Source organism: Poromitra crassiceps (genome assembly GCF_964638095.1).
Source record: "Poromitra crassiceps genome assembly, chromosome: 2".
Taxonomy (NCBI): domain Eukaryota; kingdom Metazoa; phylum Chordata; class Actinopteri; order Beryciformes; family Melamphaidae; genus Poromitra; species Poromitra crassiceps.
This window is the reverse complement of record NC_139624.1, coordinates 28,392,613-28,411,491: the sequence shown is the minus strand read 5'-3', so window position 1 is coordinate 28,411,491 and position 18,879 is coordinate 28,392,613. Positions and strand designations below refer to the sequence as shown.

Sequence of the window (18,879 nt, the reverse complement as noted above, 5' to 3'; positions counted from 1 at the left end):
AGAAAAAGACTTTGGTAAAAGTCAAAGTCACTCATTAGAATATTACTTGAGTAAAAGTCTTAAAGTAGCCTACTTGATATTTTCTGTAAGTATCAAAAGTCATTTTCTGATATTAAATGTACTTAAGTATTGAAAGTAAAAAGTACAAGTAAATGCTGCTAAAAAAAATCAAGCAAAAGACATGCCTGGGCTTGAGTGGAAGTCTATTTCTTCTTCTTGACTTTTATAGCCGCTGGCAAACAACGTTATGTTACATTACAGCCACCAAATGGAATGGCGTGTGGATCGTGATTAACGTAACTTGCAAACTAGGAGCACTGATTTGCCAAACCTGATTGCTTGTAGGCTATGCAATTTCTTCTGATTTTACTTTGTAACTAAGATGCTTGGGGGAAATGTAGTGGAGTAAAAGTATCCATTTTATTTGGGAAATGTAGTGGAGTAAAGTGAAAGTTGACAGAAATATAAATACTCAAGTAAAGTACAGATACTCAGAAAAGATACTTAAGTACAGTACTTAAGTATTTATACTTTGTTACATTACACCACTGTGTGTGTGTGTGTGTGTGTGTGTGTGTGTGTGTGTGTGTGTGTGTGTGTGTGTGTGTGTGTGTGTGTGTGTGTGTGTGTTTGTGTGTGTGTGTGTGTCTGTGTGCGTGTGTGTGTATGCGTGCACTACAGCCGGCGTAACCAATCATCACAATGTAATGTATTGTAATGTAATCACTCCTCGTACCCCCGGCCGATCCATTGTAGCATCGACAATTTCGACCAATCATCACTCCCCATGCCTAAACCCAACCAATCAACTCTCCTCATGTCCCTCCGGCCGATCCATCGACCATTTCGATCATTCCCATTACTCAGCGACGGCTGAGTAATGGCTGAGTAAACGGCTGATTAAAGGCGGCAGCTCTTATGAGCCATGGCCAAAAAAAAAGAGCATTCTCATACGCAGTGTGTCACACACACGTGCGCACACACGCGTGCGTGCGTGCGCACGCACACACACACACACACACACACACACACACACACACACACACACACACACAAATGATAATAATGTGGTGGATTACATCACAATGGAGTGGATGACGTCACACTCTGACTGACGGTTGTGAGGACCCAAAGTGCAAAGCACACGAGGCAGCAGGCAGGATTCAAACACAAGAGCTTTTACTGAAGTCTCTCACTCAAAAACAGACACAGGTCTTCAGAATACAACACACAGCCATGGCTAGTAGGCTACATGCAGGAACAAACGAAACGACAGGTAACAACTGACAAAAACAATGACTCGCCCAAATCTAGGAGCCACAGTCACATTTTGTATCGTTTGGTCCCTGTGTATAAATCCGACACCATCCAGTTAATGCTGGTAATATATTTCCACAGTTCAGTTTATGTACGAATGGGACTAGTAGCCCCTGGCATCTCCACAGCAGGACCACGTGTAATATGCCAGTGCTAACTTGTAACAAAAGAGCAACATTTCTATTAATGTAGATGAGGCTACAGCCCAGCAGACAAAGCAATCTCTCTTGGCAGCAAGAATCAAAGAAGTCTAGCTTTCGGCCAAACTGGGTGACATATTATGTTTGTGGGCCACCAGTGTCTTCTCTGTGAGGCAGGCACTTCTCTATCATGTCGCTATTCTCTGTGACTGTGTGAACGTCCACTTCCACCTCACCACCCCGTCCGTTGTTGGTCTCCTCAGAGACTTTGTCTCCTTCTGTCACCTCTATCTCTGACGTTTGCCCTTCCCACTCCAGCTCCACTCCCCCACTGGGAACGGGATTGAACTCAGTGTTGTTATGTGCAGGGAGGAGTCTCCCCTCTTGGGGGAGCTGCTCTGGCCTGTGAACCTCCTCCGCTCCTTCCTGCAGGTCCTCCACCACCACCCTTACCCAAGCTCTCGGGGTGTGAGGCGGCGTGGGACTTCTGGGAGCGCCAGGCTGGTCCTCGGTGGGTTCTGGGGGGCGCTGGAGTTCAATTTCTTCCCGAGCATCCGCTTGCAGTGTCTCTTTCACCGCTTCTGCCTTCCGGAACTGCCGTCTGAGGAGGACGACCATGCTGATGATGAAGAAGTAGGAGGAGCCACTGAGACAAGCGATTAGACCCAGGAAGATGACCCTGCAGATAGACAAGATGGATGGACAGAATACCGGTTTCTTGGGTGCAGGAGGATTAACCAGGTGGCCAATAGTTCAGAAAAGAAGGTGGTAAATCGATGTAAAATAATTAAAACGGTTAAGTTGAGTGTCGGCTGCTTACCTGTACATATCGGAGTCGTACATGCGACACGCCCCTCTGCCCCCACACTTCTTGATCCCCCATTTCAGGCAAGTTGAATCAATCAGGGCTCCGAAGTACATGGGTGCTGGAATTCCACCTATGAGAGAGACATTGCCACTGACATTATACTTATTTTATTCCCAGATTTGATGATTTGACTGATGCCATTCATGGACTTCTTCCGCATCACAGACTGCCACCTATCAAACTAATAGAAAAACTAGCACTTCAAATAGATCGTAGGTGGAATTTCTATCAGAAGAGGGGGTTTCAATTGCTTCCATCATTGCTGCTATGAACAGTAATGTTTACACTGAAAACAAGCCAAACAAAAACAATCAAAGACAGAGCCAGGAAAAGCCTTATATTTTAAATGCAGCTGAAAGTGACGATACGATAGTCATTTATACATAGACGTTTGTGTTTTCTTGTGATCAGACATAGGTTTATAGATGTTATTCATTTACCTTGACAGTTTCGACGAGTCAACTCTCGTCTTCTTCAGAAGCCGTCGCACTGACAGCTGGGCACACCGCCAGTTGCTGAAAAGCAACTGGTTGACACGTCATACCCAGCTGTCAGTGCGACCGCTTCTGAAGAAGACGAGAGTTGACTCATCAAAACTGTCAAGGTAAATAAATAACATCTATAAACTTATGTCTGATCACAAGAAAACACAAACGTCTGAAAGTGACGATGCTTACCAAGGGTCCTAACTACCAAGGTGTAGATACCCAGTGCAAGAGCTTTGAGCTCTGGTGAGATGCAGCTGTAGATACAAGATAATACCAGGTTACATATGGAAAGTTATGGAAAACAATCACAACTTATAGTATGTAATTTATTTCGGGTTCGGGTTATTTCGGGTTTATTTCTGTGCATAAAGATTTTAATTTAAATGGATATAAATTATCCATTAAAAGTAGCCTTCAATCGTAAAGCCCGACTCTCAAAGATGTATCCGTTAGTTGATAATTCTTGTAATAGGTGTAAGTTCTCGCCAGGCTGCGACACTAGCTCATACATTTTGGTTTTGCCCACGGCTCTCAGGTTACTGGTCCTCCATTTTTGAAGCCCTATCTAACATATTTGACAGACCAATAGACCCAAATCCTTTAACAGCCATCTTTGGCATCCAGTGTGAAGACGATCACCTCCCCAGGGCACAGTCCAACTGTATTGCTTTTGTCACATTCTTAGCCAGGAGACTCATTTTATTAAATTGGAAGCAGGCTGCCCCTCCTTCTTTTAAACACTGGATCAGAGATACATTACAATTTTTGAAACTAGAAAAGATTAGATTGGCTGTACGAGGGCCTAAGTATAATTTCGATAGCATATGGCAACCCTTTATTAAATATATTATTGACCAACTGTGAGAGAGCAGTGTTTAATTACAGCAGAGAAAAGGTAGTTTACTGTGAGCCAAATAACTGTACGCACAGTCGCACACACATCTGTCCATTATTGTTACGGTTGTTGTTGTAGTTGTTTTTATTTTGTAGTTGTTTTTGGTGGTGTTGTTTTTGTTTTTTGTTGTTGTTTTTTTGTCAGTCCCCATGGGGTGGGTGGGGGGTGGGAGGGAGGGAGAGGGGAGAAAAAAGAAAAAGAGTTTTCATACAGTGTATTTCGTGACATCCATGTTTTTTTTGTGAAAACTGAGAAATAAAGTGATACAAAAAAAAGTAGCCTTCAATCTTAAATTTTGTGCTCTGTCATCTTGTGAGACTAAATGTCAAACTACTGCAGTGCCCATTTCCCTCCCTCCCCTTCCCCCATTCACACATCATGCCCAATTGGATGAACGGTTCTCGAGATCAACCGCTTTTATTGTTGCGCTATGACTATGTGTGTGTCCGAATTGCATGAAAAGTGGCACTGCACTCCGTCAGGTTTTCCAGCAGCGAATCCCCAAGTTTGAAGTCAATCAGACGAACTATTGCCAGTAGGTGGTGCTATGCAGAATTGCACGGAATATGGTATTGCACTCTGTCTGGTTCCCAGCTGCACAGCCACCAAATTTCTTCTACCACTTCTTATATTTGCCAGTAGGTGCCACTATGCTGAATTGCACAAAATTCGGCACTGCACTCTGTCGGGTAATCGTGAAGTCGATCGGATGAACGGTTCTCCAGATAAATCGCTTTTTGTGTTGCCAATATTTGGCGCGATGACTGCATGAATCCAAATTACACGGAATTCGGCACAGCATTCCATTGGGTCCCCCTAACCCCACTTCACCGAGTTTGAAGTCGATCCGACGAACGGTTCTCAAGATACGCGAAGGACAGACAGACATACACACATACAGACAGACGGAATCACCATTATTAGCTAGATGGTGGGTGTCTCATTTTGGATAGACACTTTTTACACTTGATTTAATGCCCCAGATTATCTAATGAAGGCTACTGGACCTCAAATGATAACACATAATAGGGCTTTGTATTCACATTTCCAGTCTTGATAGTTTCATAGACTTTGCAGAGACTCAACCCTAACCTTCCTCTTGTCATTTCAAAAGCTAGGAGGAGTCTGACAGACTCACCTATAAGGGATGGAGACTAGCCATTTTGTTTGTGATGTGTTGCTGTATTTGTATTGTAAGTGTTTTGATAAGCAGGACTAACAAAATAAGAGCAAGCAAACAAACATTGGAGCAAATAACGGAACAATTTCCTTGCATCGTTGGGAGTGGCTGTGAGAATGGCTAATCTGGAATCTGGGACGTATAACTAAAATCACCAATACGGATATTGTGGATTTCTGTTTTGTGACAATCAAAACAATGGAATGGGTGCACACACCGTATGATGATCATGTAGCCGGGTGTCAGTCCAAGAGAGCTGATGAAAGAGCTGAGAACAGAAATAGCCATGTAGGAGGTGAAGCTGCGGCTGCAGTCCTTGGCCCGGGGGCACTGACCCAAGCTCACTGACATACTGTCCCCTGCTGAGAAGGACGAGGACACACAGCTGCAGTTGTGGAAGACCTGGTAGACAAAGAAAATGGAGAGCGAGAGAGGGAGAGAGGGAGAGAGAGAGAGAGAGAGAGAGAGAGGGAGAGAGAAAACGATCAGAAAATACCAGCAAATATTCATTAAAGCGCGAAAGCACACACATTTTAGCATAGCACTACCAGGCTAACTCTGGTAGATAACCCTCTGTAACTTTGATTTCAGAGGGAACCCTCTTGGCTAGTTCTCGCTATGGATTTACTTTGAAAATGACCCTTTGCCGTGACTTTGGATTATTATCTGTACTTTTACTCAAGTAAGGCTTTCGAGTACTTTATACACCCCTGCCAAACGGTATGTGTACACACAGTACTCTTGCGTGTGGCCCTACCGTATTCTTGCCGTATCCAGTGGAGCTGAGGCAGCCGGCCATGCATGGAGAGATGTAGCTCAGGCCGTTCTCCGAACACACAGGTTCCCACTCGTCTGCCGAGCAGGAGCAGTCGCTGTTGCACTCTGAGAAGAGCATGTCACCGCTGTACGGCACACGTGCGCTCCTGCAAGGCACACATTCACATTCACATTCTGCATTGGCCTGCCTGAAGCATTCATTCATTCATACAGTAAATCATCCAGCAGCCATTATATATCAGGAGCCTCGTGATGCAACATTTTGGACAAGGGCTGAGGGTTGTGTTTCTGAAATTTGACAGACTGAGAGTATACAACACAGCTATATATGAGTTGTCCATGTATTTTCAGGCTGTAATTAAAATTTTAGATGTGTAGTCATTTCAGGATTGTAGGGGAGAGCGGGCAGATTTGAGCCATTTGAGGGCATGAAAGTAATGTCTCCAACTAAAATATGTACTGAGCCAGGGCCCCAATTTTGGGCCACCGGGACCATCTTGGGGGATTAACTTTCATCGTGATTTTTGTCAAGGTAAAAACCCCTAAATTTAGAAAATATACGGGCCGACGCACGTGCCATTTGAAGCCCAATTTGGGCCGTTTGAAGCCAGATTTGGGCCGTTTGAAGCCAGATTTGGGTCGTTTGAAGACAGATTTGGGCCGTTTGAAGCCCAATTTGGGCCGTTTGAAGCCAGATTTGGGCCGTTTGAAGCCCAATTAGAGCCGTTTGAAGCCCAATTTGGGCCGAGTCCAATTTTACAATGAGATGCACCCACTTTAACCCTGAATAAAGTAATAAAACCACTAGTAAACCAGTAGGCGGTGCCTGGCCTGCTGTTCAGTGAGTGGCCTGACTGCGGGCACCAAAAAAAAAAAAAAAAAAAAAAAAATTCAGGCCAGGCCAGGCCAGGCCACCGGGTATTTGCCCGACGTGCCCGATTATGCAGTCCGCGCCTGAGTATAACTACAATATTGATGCATCACATCTTACCTATAATAGTAGCTGAGACCAAAGCCGTGTGAATCGGAGATTGCTCTGTTGATGATTATAGAGTCTGTGTCTGTCTAACCTCGCGTCACCAGGGGGCTCTCTCTCTCTATCTGTCTACCGGTGGGCCGGATAAACCCGGAAGTGAAACGAAACGGTTCACGGCAGCTCCCTGCCTTCCGCCGTTTCGCTCTGCCTAGCAACAGACCATAAACAAGGAGAACGCCATGCAGGGGCTCGCTACTCTCGCGAACATCTCTCATTATATTCTAACAGGTTTTTTGGAAGTTATTTTGTGGTTATGGCCGAAGTGGCTGCTGCAAAGCGTTTCATTTCACTTCCTGATCTGCCCTGGCCACAGACAGACTAACACTGGCCGATTCACTCGGGGTTCAAGCGAGACTACTCTGCGTTGGTCTCGTCTACTATTAGAGGTAAGATGTGATGCATTGATATTAAATTTGACTGTTTAATAACAATCGAAAATCTTGCTTGTAGCTGCTTTAAAGTAAAATGCTTCAATCTAGTGCACTTTGAGAGCAAAATGAAGAGGCTAGATCTATAAAGAACTAAGAACTACACACATCACATTAGATTAATATCATCTTTCTGTGGCTCTGCTTGTCTGGTCTCTCTTTTCCATGTGTGTCTCCTGCTGTGCACTTTCTCTCAGCGTCCTTTTCTGTGTCTCTCTGCTTTCCATAACCTGCTCCCTCTTTCTCATATCTTGTCTCTCTGCCTTCAAATTCTGTCTGTTAATTTCTCTCTCCGTCATCTTCTCTTTGTTCTTTCTCACCATCTGTATTCACTGCCTGTCCCTTTCTCTGTGACTCGTTACTTGTCTCTCCTGCCAAAGTAATTTAAATAAAATTATATACTCTTAACAGTAGCCTACATACATACCTCATTGTCGAGGGAGCTTCTTGGGCACCAAAAGTTTGAAAACCACTGCCATAAAGAATCAAAGTATTTTGATTGGTCATAGCTGTGGCCATTTTCAATGCCTCAAAAGATTACTTATCACCTTCCGTCACACTGACCCATTGTATGTGACGGTAAGACCCGCCACGGGAATGTTGTCACACTTGGCACCGAACTGCAGCAGCGTGAGGAGGTATGCCAAGAAGGAGGTGATGAAGGAGAGCTGGGCCCCAGAAACCACGCCCAGTTTGTACCGCTTCATCAGCAGCCCGCCCAGGAAGATCCCCACTGCCACCGCCGGCAGGTTCAACACACCTGGAAGAAGAGCACAAGGTTTGGCTCACAGGTTGGCCGAGAGCTGTGCATTCACACTGCGAGACCACTGTCAGTCAACAAGTCAGCAGGTCTTCGTTACCCCTAGGGGTCCGCAGAGGTACTGCAGGCGGTCTGCAATTCCACCCCCCTCAAAGTAGTTTGTGAACATTTTAAAAATGTTTTTTAGAGTATATAGAGTGGAGCACACCCAAAAAGTTTGAAGAGGTGCAGACTAATGAAAATTCAAAGTAACATAAAGAAAAGAAGTCGCACACTCAAAGTCTCCTCTGCTGTGTTTAATGGGTTACACCAACATGTTTCGGCGAAAGTGCCTTCGTCAGGGTGCAGTGACGAAGTGTCTAAAAATGTTTTTTAGACAAATAATATTGCGTAAACTCCAAGCATTAATAGACAAATAATAAGATACGTTTGACAAAAAATATTTACAAAGTGAATCTAATGAAACAATATACCAAAGACATTCACAATTTCTTGCTTTTTTAATGTAACTATTAATAAAAAGAAGGGCCAATCTAAATATCATTTATCAAATATTATTTTACTTTGAATCGTACCCTGTTGTTGAATTGAACCCTGTTCTGTTTCTACAGTATCAACCAAGTGGTCCTTGGGCTGAAAAAGGTTGAAGACGCCTGCTATAGAGATGAAAAACTAGGGGCATTCAAGTTTGTCGATGGCGAAAACAATTGTCACTGTGCGTCAACAAAAGCCAATCAGATTTCCATGCTTCCTTGTCTCCCTACCAATGTGGTTTTGTTTCCTGAACAATAGTTTGGCAAGAGGACCATTTAAAGCTTCCTAGTTTTCTGCAACTTTTATTTGAAAGACAGGAATCAATTAAAAAACTATGGTGAACGGTACGGGTTGCAACTAGGGCATTCACGACTAGTGAATTTTACTAGTCGACTAGTCGTCCCTAAAGGTAGTCGACTAGTCGTTTTTTTTTTTCTTTTCTTTAAGAACATGAGGTATTTACACGACATACATGGACTATCATATCCCATATCCCATATCCCCCACAAAGAACATCAAAACACAACAAAACAAAACAAAACAAGAAAACTGCATAAGATACACAATAATCCAAGAACAAACAAGACTATTGGACAAACAACCAAACAAAAACAATGCATTCAGCTCCTATCCTGATAAGCCTAATGACACTGGGGTAAAAAGTTCTTAAAGTCAAAGTCTGTATGTGGTTGCCATATTTTGGGGATGTCTAAGAATCTGCCTTTGCTCTTGTAGTAAATGTTATCCAACGTATGGTAGCTTGAGAGTTCATTCCACCAGTGAACTACAGCTGGGGGGGATTGGATGCTTTCCAATAGAGAGCCGCAGGGATGACGTATTTTTGTAGTCAGAACGTGGAAGTCCCGGACTTCCTGGTTCTTCACTGTTTCTGTCTATGGGATTTTTGAATGGGTTTTTGCCGCGATGCTTCAAATACGGTCTCTGGGCAACGCAAGATTAATCAAACGCGAACCAGAGTTCCGTCGGATAATCTTCACACATGAGGACCACTTTCATGAGTTTTGTAGCGTAAATGCGAGCCCTAGAAGTAAAAAGCTCGAGCTAAGCTAATCCAGAACTACACACTGTCGCATAGGCTTCCATGTCACGTCAGCACTCAACCTTTTGTTGATGTGTGCACTGATTACCCCGGGCTGAACGGGGCTGAACCAGGTGAGGGAAAGCTAATTTCCGTGTTCGTCCTTTGAAGTGGTGACGTTATTGACGTATATATCCCCATCGACTCAAAAGTGTAGTCTCATTTAGCCGTTTGCTAGCTAGCCGCCCTTTTAACGGCACGTAAAAGCTTCAAAACTCGTAAAAGTGGTCCTCGTGTGTGAAGATGATATTACTAAACACTGGTTCGCATTTGATTAAGCCAGCGTTGCCCAGAGAGATTATTAGAAGCATCGCGCCAAAAACCCATTCAAAACTCCCATAGGCGAAAACAGTGAAGAACCAGGACTGTTAGCATCGATGATTTCCGGACTCGTTTCTGCGGGTCTCTATTTAAAGCTATGCATTTCCTAGCTGCCAACAGGGCAAGATCTATGTATTTACTTTGAATGCATTGTTTTTGTTTGGTTGTTTGTCCAATAGTCTTGTTTGTTCTTGGATTATTGTGTATCTTATGCAGTTTTCTTGTTTTGTTTTGTTGTGTTTTGATCTTCTTTGTGGGGGATATGGGATATGATAGTCCATGTATGTCGTGTAAATACCTCATGTTCTTTCTTAAAGATAAAAAAAAAAAAAAATGCTAAAACGACTAGTCGACTACTAAGCACAGTGTCGACTAGTGGATTTACTAGTCGACTAGTCGACTAGTCTGTGAATGCCCTAGATGCAACCACTATGGAGTCATTTTAATGATTTGTCAAACAGACTTTAATATAAGACAGAAACAGCAAAAAAAAGGGTCTCCTAAAGTCCAAAGACTGCTGCTCTTACAGCCTCTAGCCCAAATCGACATCAACGCTGGCAGGCCGAGAATGGAAATTCGAATGTTGGGATTGTGACCATAGAATCCTGCAGTTTGAACCCATTGAGAAATCGTTAGGACTCGCTTCCTTTCTTCCTCTTTCCTTCCTCACTTCTTTCTCTTCTTTCTGCTTCTTCTTTTTTCACAACAAATACATCACAGCTGCATGTACCCTTGATTGGACCCTAAGCAATGACTGTGCTGCCCATTACATCTAAACAAAGTATAAAGCAATTCAATTGAAGAGGTGTCTTTCTTTACCGATGAGGAAGTTGGCTCTGGATGCAGACTGTCCAAACTGTTGTTCCATGTACTTGGCTTTGAAGGTGAACAGACCGATGAAGGAGTTGAACTTCAGGATGCTCGCACAAAGGAGCAGGAAGTAGCTTGGAGTTCCCAACAGGCGCTTCAGAGAGGGAAGAAACCCTGGAAAAATCCAGAAAAGAAAAAAGAAAAAAAATTACCAGACTGCACGCACGCATAAGATTGGAGTCGATTCAGAATTCGTAAATTTAGTAAAATACAATTCAACAAATTTCAAGAGGAATTTTAAATCAAATAAGTAGAACTTTGTGGAAACATATGGTAACTGACTTATTAGTAAATATCATTTTCACATTGAAAGAAATAGAATTGAAGGCATAAATTATTTTGAATTTCATTTAATTGACTTGTACTTCCTCAAGTTCAAGTCCAAATCAGTTGTTTCTTGTATGATTCTCAAATTTAATTAAAATGTACTGAAACAAGCTGTCATCTCAAAACACATTTTCAAACTATAAACTTCAAAGTTTCCTTCAAAATCTTCAGGTTCTGTCATTGGAAGGAGAGGATGATGCCTACCTTTAGCGATATCAGTCAGTTTGGCGTTGTTGTGGGTGTTGTTGAGAGCATCTTCTCTCCAATCCAGGGTGTCATGGTTGGGCGATGAGTTGTTCTCTTCTCCCCCCTGCTTGGGCAGCATGCGGGGCATGAACCAGAAGGGAATGCCAGCGATGAACAGGATGGCAGAGGACACCAGAAAGCCCATCCACCAGGCGCCCACCCAGCGGGCATCGCTAGGAGAGATGGTCATCTTCTCTGGATGGAAAAACACAAACAGATGTTTCAACCTTGGACCCAGGAGCATCCCAGGACCCGAAACCTCGGCATTCCTATGGATCCCACCCTTTCTTTCAAGTCACACATCAACAACATCACCAAAACATAATTTTCCAACATTGCACGACTTCGGCTGCTCACCCTCTCCTCCTCAGCTGCAGAAACACTCATCCATGCCTTCATAACCTCCAGACTAGACTAACTACTGCAACAGCATTCTTTACGACCTCGCTTCACTGTCCTCCATAAACTACAATGCGTTCAGAACTCAGCTGCCCGGTTGCTCACCCACTCCCGCTCCATAAAACTCATCACACCCATCTTCCAACACCTTCACTGGCTTCCAGCACCGAATCCATTTCAAGATCATCCTCATCACATACAAAGCTCTCAACAATCTCGCCCAACAATCCATCGCCACTCCGCCACTCGCCACCTCTGATCAGCTGATGCCAACCGTCTGACCCCCATCACCAGGACCAAGCACCACACCTTGGGGACAGAGCCTTTGCTATCGCTGCAGCCCAGCCCTCTGGAATTTCCTCCAAAACTCAGACTCACTCCCTTCTTTCAAAATCCAACTCAAAACCCACCTCTTCAAGAAATCCTGGAATATCTGACTCCCCATAGAGCTTAACAGTCACGTGACATTTCTTGCCCCCGGAAGAGAGTTCCCCATTAATTTCACCATAGACATTTAGAAACATCCTTATACGAGTTTTAAGGCTGGAACCAAGCTAACCCGTGACCTGCTGAATTGTAAGTGACCATAAAACATTTAATTTGGAGCAACAACAAAAAAGGGGGGAAATCAAATTATCGAATATAGTGAGAGGGAAATGTTGGAGCTCCAATAGCCAGAAATCATCAAGACTGCACACAGCACTTTTGTTTTTACCAACACAGCCACTATGTGATAGGCTACTACTATAAGGTACCAAAGAGTTCAGCTTTCACTGGATTTCACTCATAAGTTTTGATTTCCCACTTCCTATGGTTGGAGAAGTGTACATATCTCACACCAGAATTTAATTTGGCAAAATGGGGTGAGTCTTCTGACAGGTCTGCAGCCTATAGGTAGTTTATCAGACCATTGTACCATGAACCGGAGTCAAAATGAGGCAGAATCAAATCTCTTGCTAGAACCAGCATCACATTTCTGTCTAAAACCTGTAATATTCTGGCTAAAACATCATTGCTTGGCCCTGACACTCGGCTATATTCCAAGTATTTGACGATAGCAGGTGATGATGATGATGATGAGGATGATGATGATGATTATTTAGTCCTTTTAGTGTTGCTGAAAAACACACTGACATTTAGTACAGTACACTTACCCAAATCAACATATCCGATATCAACATACAGTTTGGCACAGTAGGAGCCCAGAAGGAAACCAAACATTGGGCCAAAGAGGGTGATGGTCTGAAGACAAGCTGCCAAAACAAATCAAAAGATTTACCTTTTGTATCATGTGGTATATATTTTCACACAGTAAACACCAGTGCTTCTTCTATAACTCTTGTATAAGCTGCGATGGTTGAGCATCCTCATCTATCCTATAGCGGACTTAAAGACTTTGGTTTGTCTGACATCAGTCTTTCTTCAGTACATCTCACCTATATAGAAGGCAGAGTTTTCTGCCTTAGCGAAGTCGTCGATGTAGGAGATGCCCAGTGGTGTGACGGGGGTTTCTCCAATCCCCCGCAGAGCGTTCCCCAGGAACACATAGATCCACATGTGGGAGCTGGAGTCTTTCACACAGGCTGCTCATCACACACACACACACACACACACACACACACACACACACACACACACACACGCACACACACACACACACACACACACACACACACAATAGTGTGCACATTAAGTGCATCTTTAATTAAGTGCAGCTTTAATCTACAGATAGTGTGTGTGTGTGTGTGTGTGTGTGTGTGTGTGTGTGTGTGTGTGTGTGTGTGTGTGTGTGTGTGTGTCTGTGTGTGTCTGTGTGTGTCTGTGTGTGTGTGTCTGTGTGTGTGTGTGTGTGTGTGTGTGTGTGTGTGTGTGTGTGTATGTGTGTGTGTGTGTGTGTGTGTGTGTGTGTCTGTCTGTGTGTGTGTGTGTGTGTGTGTGTGTGTGTGTGTGTGTGTGTCTGTGTGTGTCTGTGTGTGTGTGTGTGTGTGTGTGTGTGTGTGTGTGTGTGTGTGTGTGTGTGTGTGTGTGTGTGTGTGTGTGTGTGTGTTCCACGCACGTGTGTGTCCTATAGTCTCTGTACCTGTTTTGTCTTCTGCAGAAGTCTCTATCTGGATTCCCATTACGTCTGGTTTCTTCAGAGGATCCACACAGGCAGCGATGCTCACACTCGCATTCTGGAAACCTTGGATGAGCGTGTTATACTTGTAGCTGTGAAAAAAGAATTAGACTTTTTTTTATTTTCTACTTTGTCATCCCAGCACACATTTCCTCGACCTGCGTCAATGTTATCGGATCCAATCGACATCGGTTCAAGACAGGACTTTACCATTTGCCAAGATAAAAACATAATCTTATGGGATGGTGATTTCTAGGAAATCATATTTTAGAGTGTGTAACTGAATAAACTAAAGACTTTATTTTCAAGATTCAGTTATTAGCCATTGTGATTAAACATTTTTTACAAACAGAATGTCTTTTGTCTGCTGTTTGTTTCAGAATGTCTTTATCTAGCTCCAAGAAGCTGCTGTTTGTTTCAGAATATCTTTATCTAGCTCCAAGAAGCTGCTGTTTGTTTCAGAATATCTTTATCTAGCTCTAGCTGCCGTTTGCTGATTTGTTTACCGTCCCATGAAGAAATGTGGCAGGCCGGTGAGAAGGGCTCCTACGGCCATGAGGAAGCAGCCCACAGCGATGAGCCTGGGCCGGTGCAGCTTGGCCCCAAAATGGCTGACCACAGCAAGGAACAACAAGTTACCTAAGAGAGGGGAAGAACAATGAACTAATTCAAACGTTGAATGAGAAAATAGTCAGTTCCTTGTTTATACAATTTGTCATTTAGTCTGTTATTGCATAATTCTTTTCTTGCAGAGAGTGCTGTGATTTTTGAGTTGTTTCAAGATACTACTTGGCACTAATTTCTAGATAATTCTAGGACTCAATAACTAAACAACTTATTAAGGTGCAGATTATATTCAAACTAGAATATGCAACATTTCCTAACAAAAATTGTATTGTGCTTGCTGTCCGAGCTCGACCACGCCCCGCCCCCTTGCAATGCCCCTGCCCATGCAGGCTCAATCGGCAATGTTAGCAAGGGTGTAGTAACTGGTTGCTACGGTGTTTCCGGCTGGTTGCTACGGTGTTTGTAGCTGGTTGCTAGGATGCACTAATAGTTATGGACGGGCCTATGTGAGTAGAAGCGGGAGGAGCCAAGATCCAGCGGTGAAAGAATTTTGATTGTAGACGCTACAGTTCAAAAGTTATGGACCAAAACGTAAAGAGGGCTGTTATAGCACCACAATCAGGTCAATAGGTGTAATTTTTTACATAAGAGCAATGAGTAAAAGTGGGGTGAGCCAAGGAAACCAGGGAAAAAAGAATTTTGATTGAAGAAGCTACGGTTCAAAGTTATGAACGAAAACATAAAGAGGGCCGTTATGTATTATATGTACTTAATGTTGCTATAGCGCCCCCTATAGGCGAAATGACTAAATTGTTTTTTTTTATCAGCTCAGAGTACATCCCTCCCTGCACACCTGTACCAAGTTTTGTTAGCATCGGACGATGCATTCCGGAGTTATGGCGATTTTTGTGAAATAGGCCCCACCCACAGAACTGTGGAAGTCGATTATATCGCAACAGTGTAGTCTTTCCAAAAACAAGGAAAGGACAGTCCACACATGATGTGTGCTTTTGTTTGGTGAAGATCGGACAAAATTTGAAGGAGGAATAGCAAAAAAAAGGTTTTGGACAAAATTCAAAATGGCGGAAAATCTAGTCAGACAAAAATGGGCATGGCCTATATCAGTAGATGCGGAAGGACCCAAGGAATCCAGGGAAAAGTGAATTTTGATTGTATTGCGCTTTCTTTCAGCAAGCACAATAATACAGTATGTGAGAGACTGAGATCCCACGCCTTGCACAAAAGCAATCAAGTTAAATCAGCAAATAGATGATACCCATCTCAAAGCCGCCATCTATGACTCCAGTGAGCGAGCTGGAGAGGTCAAAGCGTCTCTCAATCTGAGTGATGGCGCTCTTCATGTAGGTTCCTGCCAGGGCTTTGGAGAAATTGGCGAATGACAGCACCACTATGAACAACTAGGGAACACAAGGGGGAAGGCAAGGAAAGTTTATTTGTAGCCTACTGTATAGCACATTTCATACATAGTGCATTCAAAGTGCTTTACATAAAATGGATAAAAAGAAAAGACAGAGAGAGAGAGAGAGAGAGAGAGAAGGTATTCCAAGGTAAAATATAAGATCCAAAAGTATGTTTGCCCAAAATGTCTGTGCAAAGGCAATACAAATTTAAAAAGTAATTGGAGTGCTGTCCTGGATTAATTCCTTTTTGTGATATGCTTCGGAGGATCCAGCACCAATAGAAATGGTTGAGTTTTTTTTTTTTTTTTTTTGTATTTTGATTTCACCTGCCTGTTGACTATTGTAGATCCGGCCTTGCACATAGGCTTATTGACTTTGGATTGAAATGTGATAAGAAAAACTTTTATTTTATTGGTTCTGTTTGCAGGGATGCCACTGCGCTCTGACCATTTGGGGTATTGTCTTAGATGTAAATAATAATTTCTTCTTCAATAAGAAATTACTTTATATTTTAGTGTTTTCTAAATGTTTCAAGTTTCAAGTTCAAGTTTAAGTTTATTTTCCATTTGCATAGAAATTTACATTAAAATGCATTGGAATTCTTGTTCACAAGCCCCACCTCCAACGTGGTATGAAAAAGAGAAACACAATTCTTTATTTCCCATTGAACTGTCTCTTTTAACTGCAGTACCTTGAGCCTGCAGATGCTGCGGCGTTTGCTAGTTGTCTGGTCAGGGACACACAGAGCCTGCTGGCTGGTCAACTTATCTCTGTCCTCTGCTGGTTCTGCCATCCTACAAACTCACTGTCTCTCTGGCCTCAGGGCACTGCAAGAAAACAAGTGCAAATGTCACAAAGTGTAACCAGGAAGCCAGTGTGATATTGCATGTTTCTATTTTTTCTATTTGGAGTGGTGTTTTCTTGTTTTTCTGCTTGCCTGGCAGGCAAATGGTAACCTAGGCAAATGGGACACTCCCCCAACATACCTGGACGCAATCAGGCAATCAGGCAGGTGTGGGACTGATTAATGGCTCCTTGTGGGAGAGAGGGGAGGCTGGCAGACCAGAGGAGAACTGGTGAGGTGTGGGCAGGGCCGCTGGAAGTCATTTTAAGCAGGGGGTGCTGGGAGGAAGGGACGTTTTTTTTTTACATTTTTTGCCATATTTAGAGGAATATCTAATTTTAAATTAACATTAGGATACTATTGTGATGTAATTATTCAGTATTTTCTCCTTTTCTCACTCATTCAGAGCAAAGAGGGAGATATATAGCATGATGATAATGCTCTATATCTCCCTATTTGCTCTGAATACACCAGTTAACATGACACAGACTTAACATGATAGAGATATTATCAGCAAACTTAATGACTAGACTAATTATTCTGATCTGAATGGCATATATCAAGAAACATTGACTCCTCTCTTTGCTGTATAGTGGGAGGTGCATTTTTGAGTAGGCTATTAAAATAGCATGTCAAGTTCACATTTCTTTATTGCCAGATTAAACAATTCGTATTGGTTGTTGGTTGGTTCAACACAACATGTGCGTGCATGCGCGCTTCTTCTTCTCTATAGCCTACAAGCATGTAACTTCCTTGATTGTTATTGTTGATAATTCTATTTAAATAAGGCTACATTTTCATTTCCCGAAACATTCTTAAACAAGAAAGGAACATAGTGCACTGCAAAATATTTTTAATTACATTTGTAAAAAAAAAAAAAAATTGGAAAAAATCTAGGGGGTGCTGCAGCACCTGCAGCACCAGCACCCCTACTTCCCGCGGGCCTGGGTGTGGGTCGTGGAGAGCGAGAGCAGACACCCAGCAGCATGACAACCGAGTGGGCTGGCGTGACCAAGGCAGCCGGACAAACGGAAGGTGGACAGTGTGGAGTGCGGACCCAGAGGAGGACGGCACGGGGCCGATGTTAGAGGAAACGGCGCGACAGCTGGACAATAACGAGCGCCCCCACCACCACCACCAGCGGTGGCCTAAAGACTGGTATCATTGACTTATCTTAAACAACATTGACACTGTTTTTAACATTGCCCTTCCCCTGCCTACTGAGTGACTGTACTGCCTTCACCGGACAACCCCCCCCCCCCCCCTCTCCAGCAGCGTCATAAAGACTTTTTTATCCTGTAGGACTTATCTTAAACCTTCACTGCTGGTTTTAGACTATTTGATTTTTGCCCAGAAGTGTAACCTTTTTGCTGCCCCATCTTTAAAAAGGCTTTTACCATCCAAACTGTATTGTGTGCTGCTGTCAAGACTGGGGTATTATACATTGTGACACAAACCTGTTAGACCATGGGCATGGCGCTCCCCCCCCCCCCCCACACCCCCCGTGCCCCCCCACACCACCCATATCCCCCTGGCCTACCCACTAATCCTACCCACCCACCCCCCGAATCCCGACTTTCTAGCACCTTTCTATCCCTAAAGAGTATGTCACTTGTGTCATCATAAGCAGTAGGATAGAACAAGAAATGAATCTCATTTTCAATTTCATATAATTCACATATAGTAGGCCTAAATAGAATCTATCTTCTTCGGGCCGGGGGTAGCATTAAGCCTACCAGTTTCTAATGCTCAGGGAAGGGTTCCTGATCGTAACTGTTCAAATCAAACTTCACATAGGGTTCTACACACTTTTTTATGAGATGATAGGTTCTTAGTTTTGGTCTATATACCATAAGTCGACAGACCATTTCTCTTTATACAAAATAAACAAATTACTCGTCTCCCGGATGTCGAGTCGAGCGGAGCGGGACCGCGCTACTAGCTGCTGTGGAATTGGGCCAAAAGTAACCTGTTATTATAAAAGATAAATGACAAATTGTTTGAATAAAATAGGGATTTCACTTCATTTGCCCATTGATGTCTATGGGCAATGCCCCATTTAAATATATTTTTAGTGAGCCTCTGATCAGACGTTATCATCACCAGTCTATTCCAAAGTCGAAGCATTTGACCTTTGTGCCTGATGCTTGGGAATTCCAATCCCATATCACCACTAATGGCCAAAACTGGAGTGCGTTTATGAACTCTTAGAAAATAATAGATGGCTCTGTGATGCACAGAGTTAC

The 18,879-nt window shown here is 43.2% G+C and overlaps 1 protein-coding gene across 1 annotated transcript; it reads right to left on the bottom strand.

Annotated features, from left to right (window-relative positions):
• Positions 1–1,595: 1,595 nt before the first annotated feature.
• slco1e1 (solute carrier organic anion transporter family, member 1E1) lies at positions 1,596–16,582 on the bottom strand (the record flags this gene model as incomplete). The annotated part of the gene is made up of 14 exons (XM_083661819.1): positions 1,596–2,136; positions 2,278–2,395; positions 3,003–3,067; positions 5,106–5,290; positions 5,646–5,811; positions 7,688–7,889; positions 10,663–10,827; positions 11,245–11,481; positions 12,840–12,938; positions 13,122–13,268; positions 13,766–13,893; positions 14,308–14,440; positions 15,645–15,786; positions 16,481–16,582. The coding sequence occupies 14 exons, from the start codon at positions 16,580–16,582 to the stop codon at positions 1,596–1,598; spliced, it is 2,430 nt and encodes an 809-aa protein (XP_083517945.1).
• Between the last annotated feature and the right edge of the window lie 2,297 nt (positions 16,583–18,879).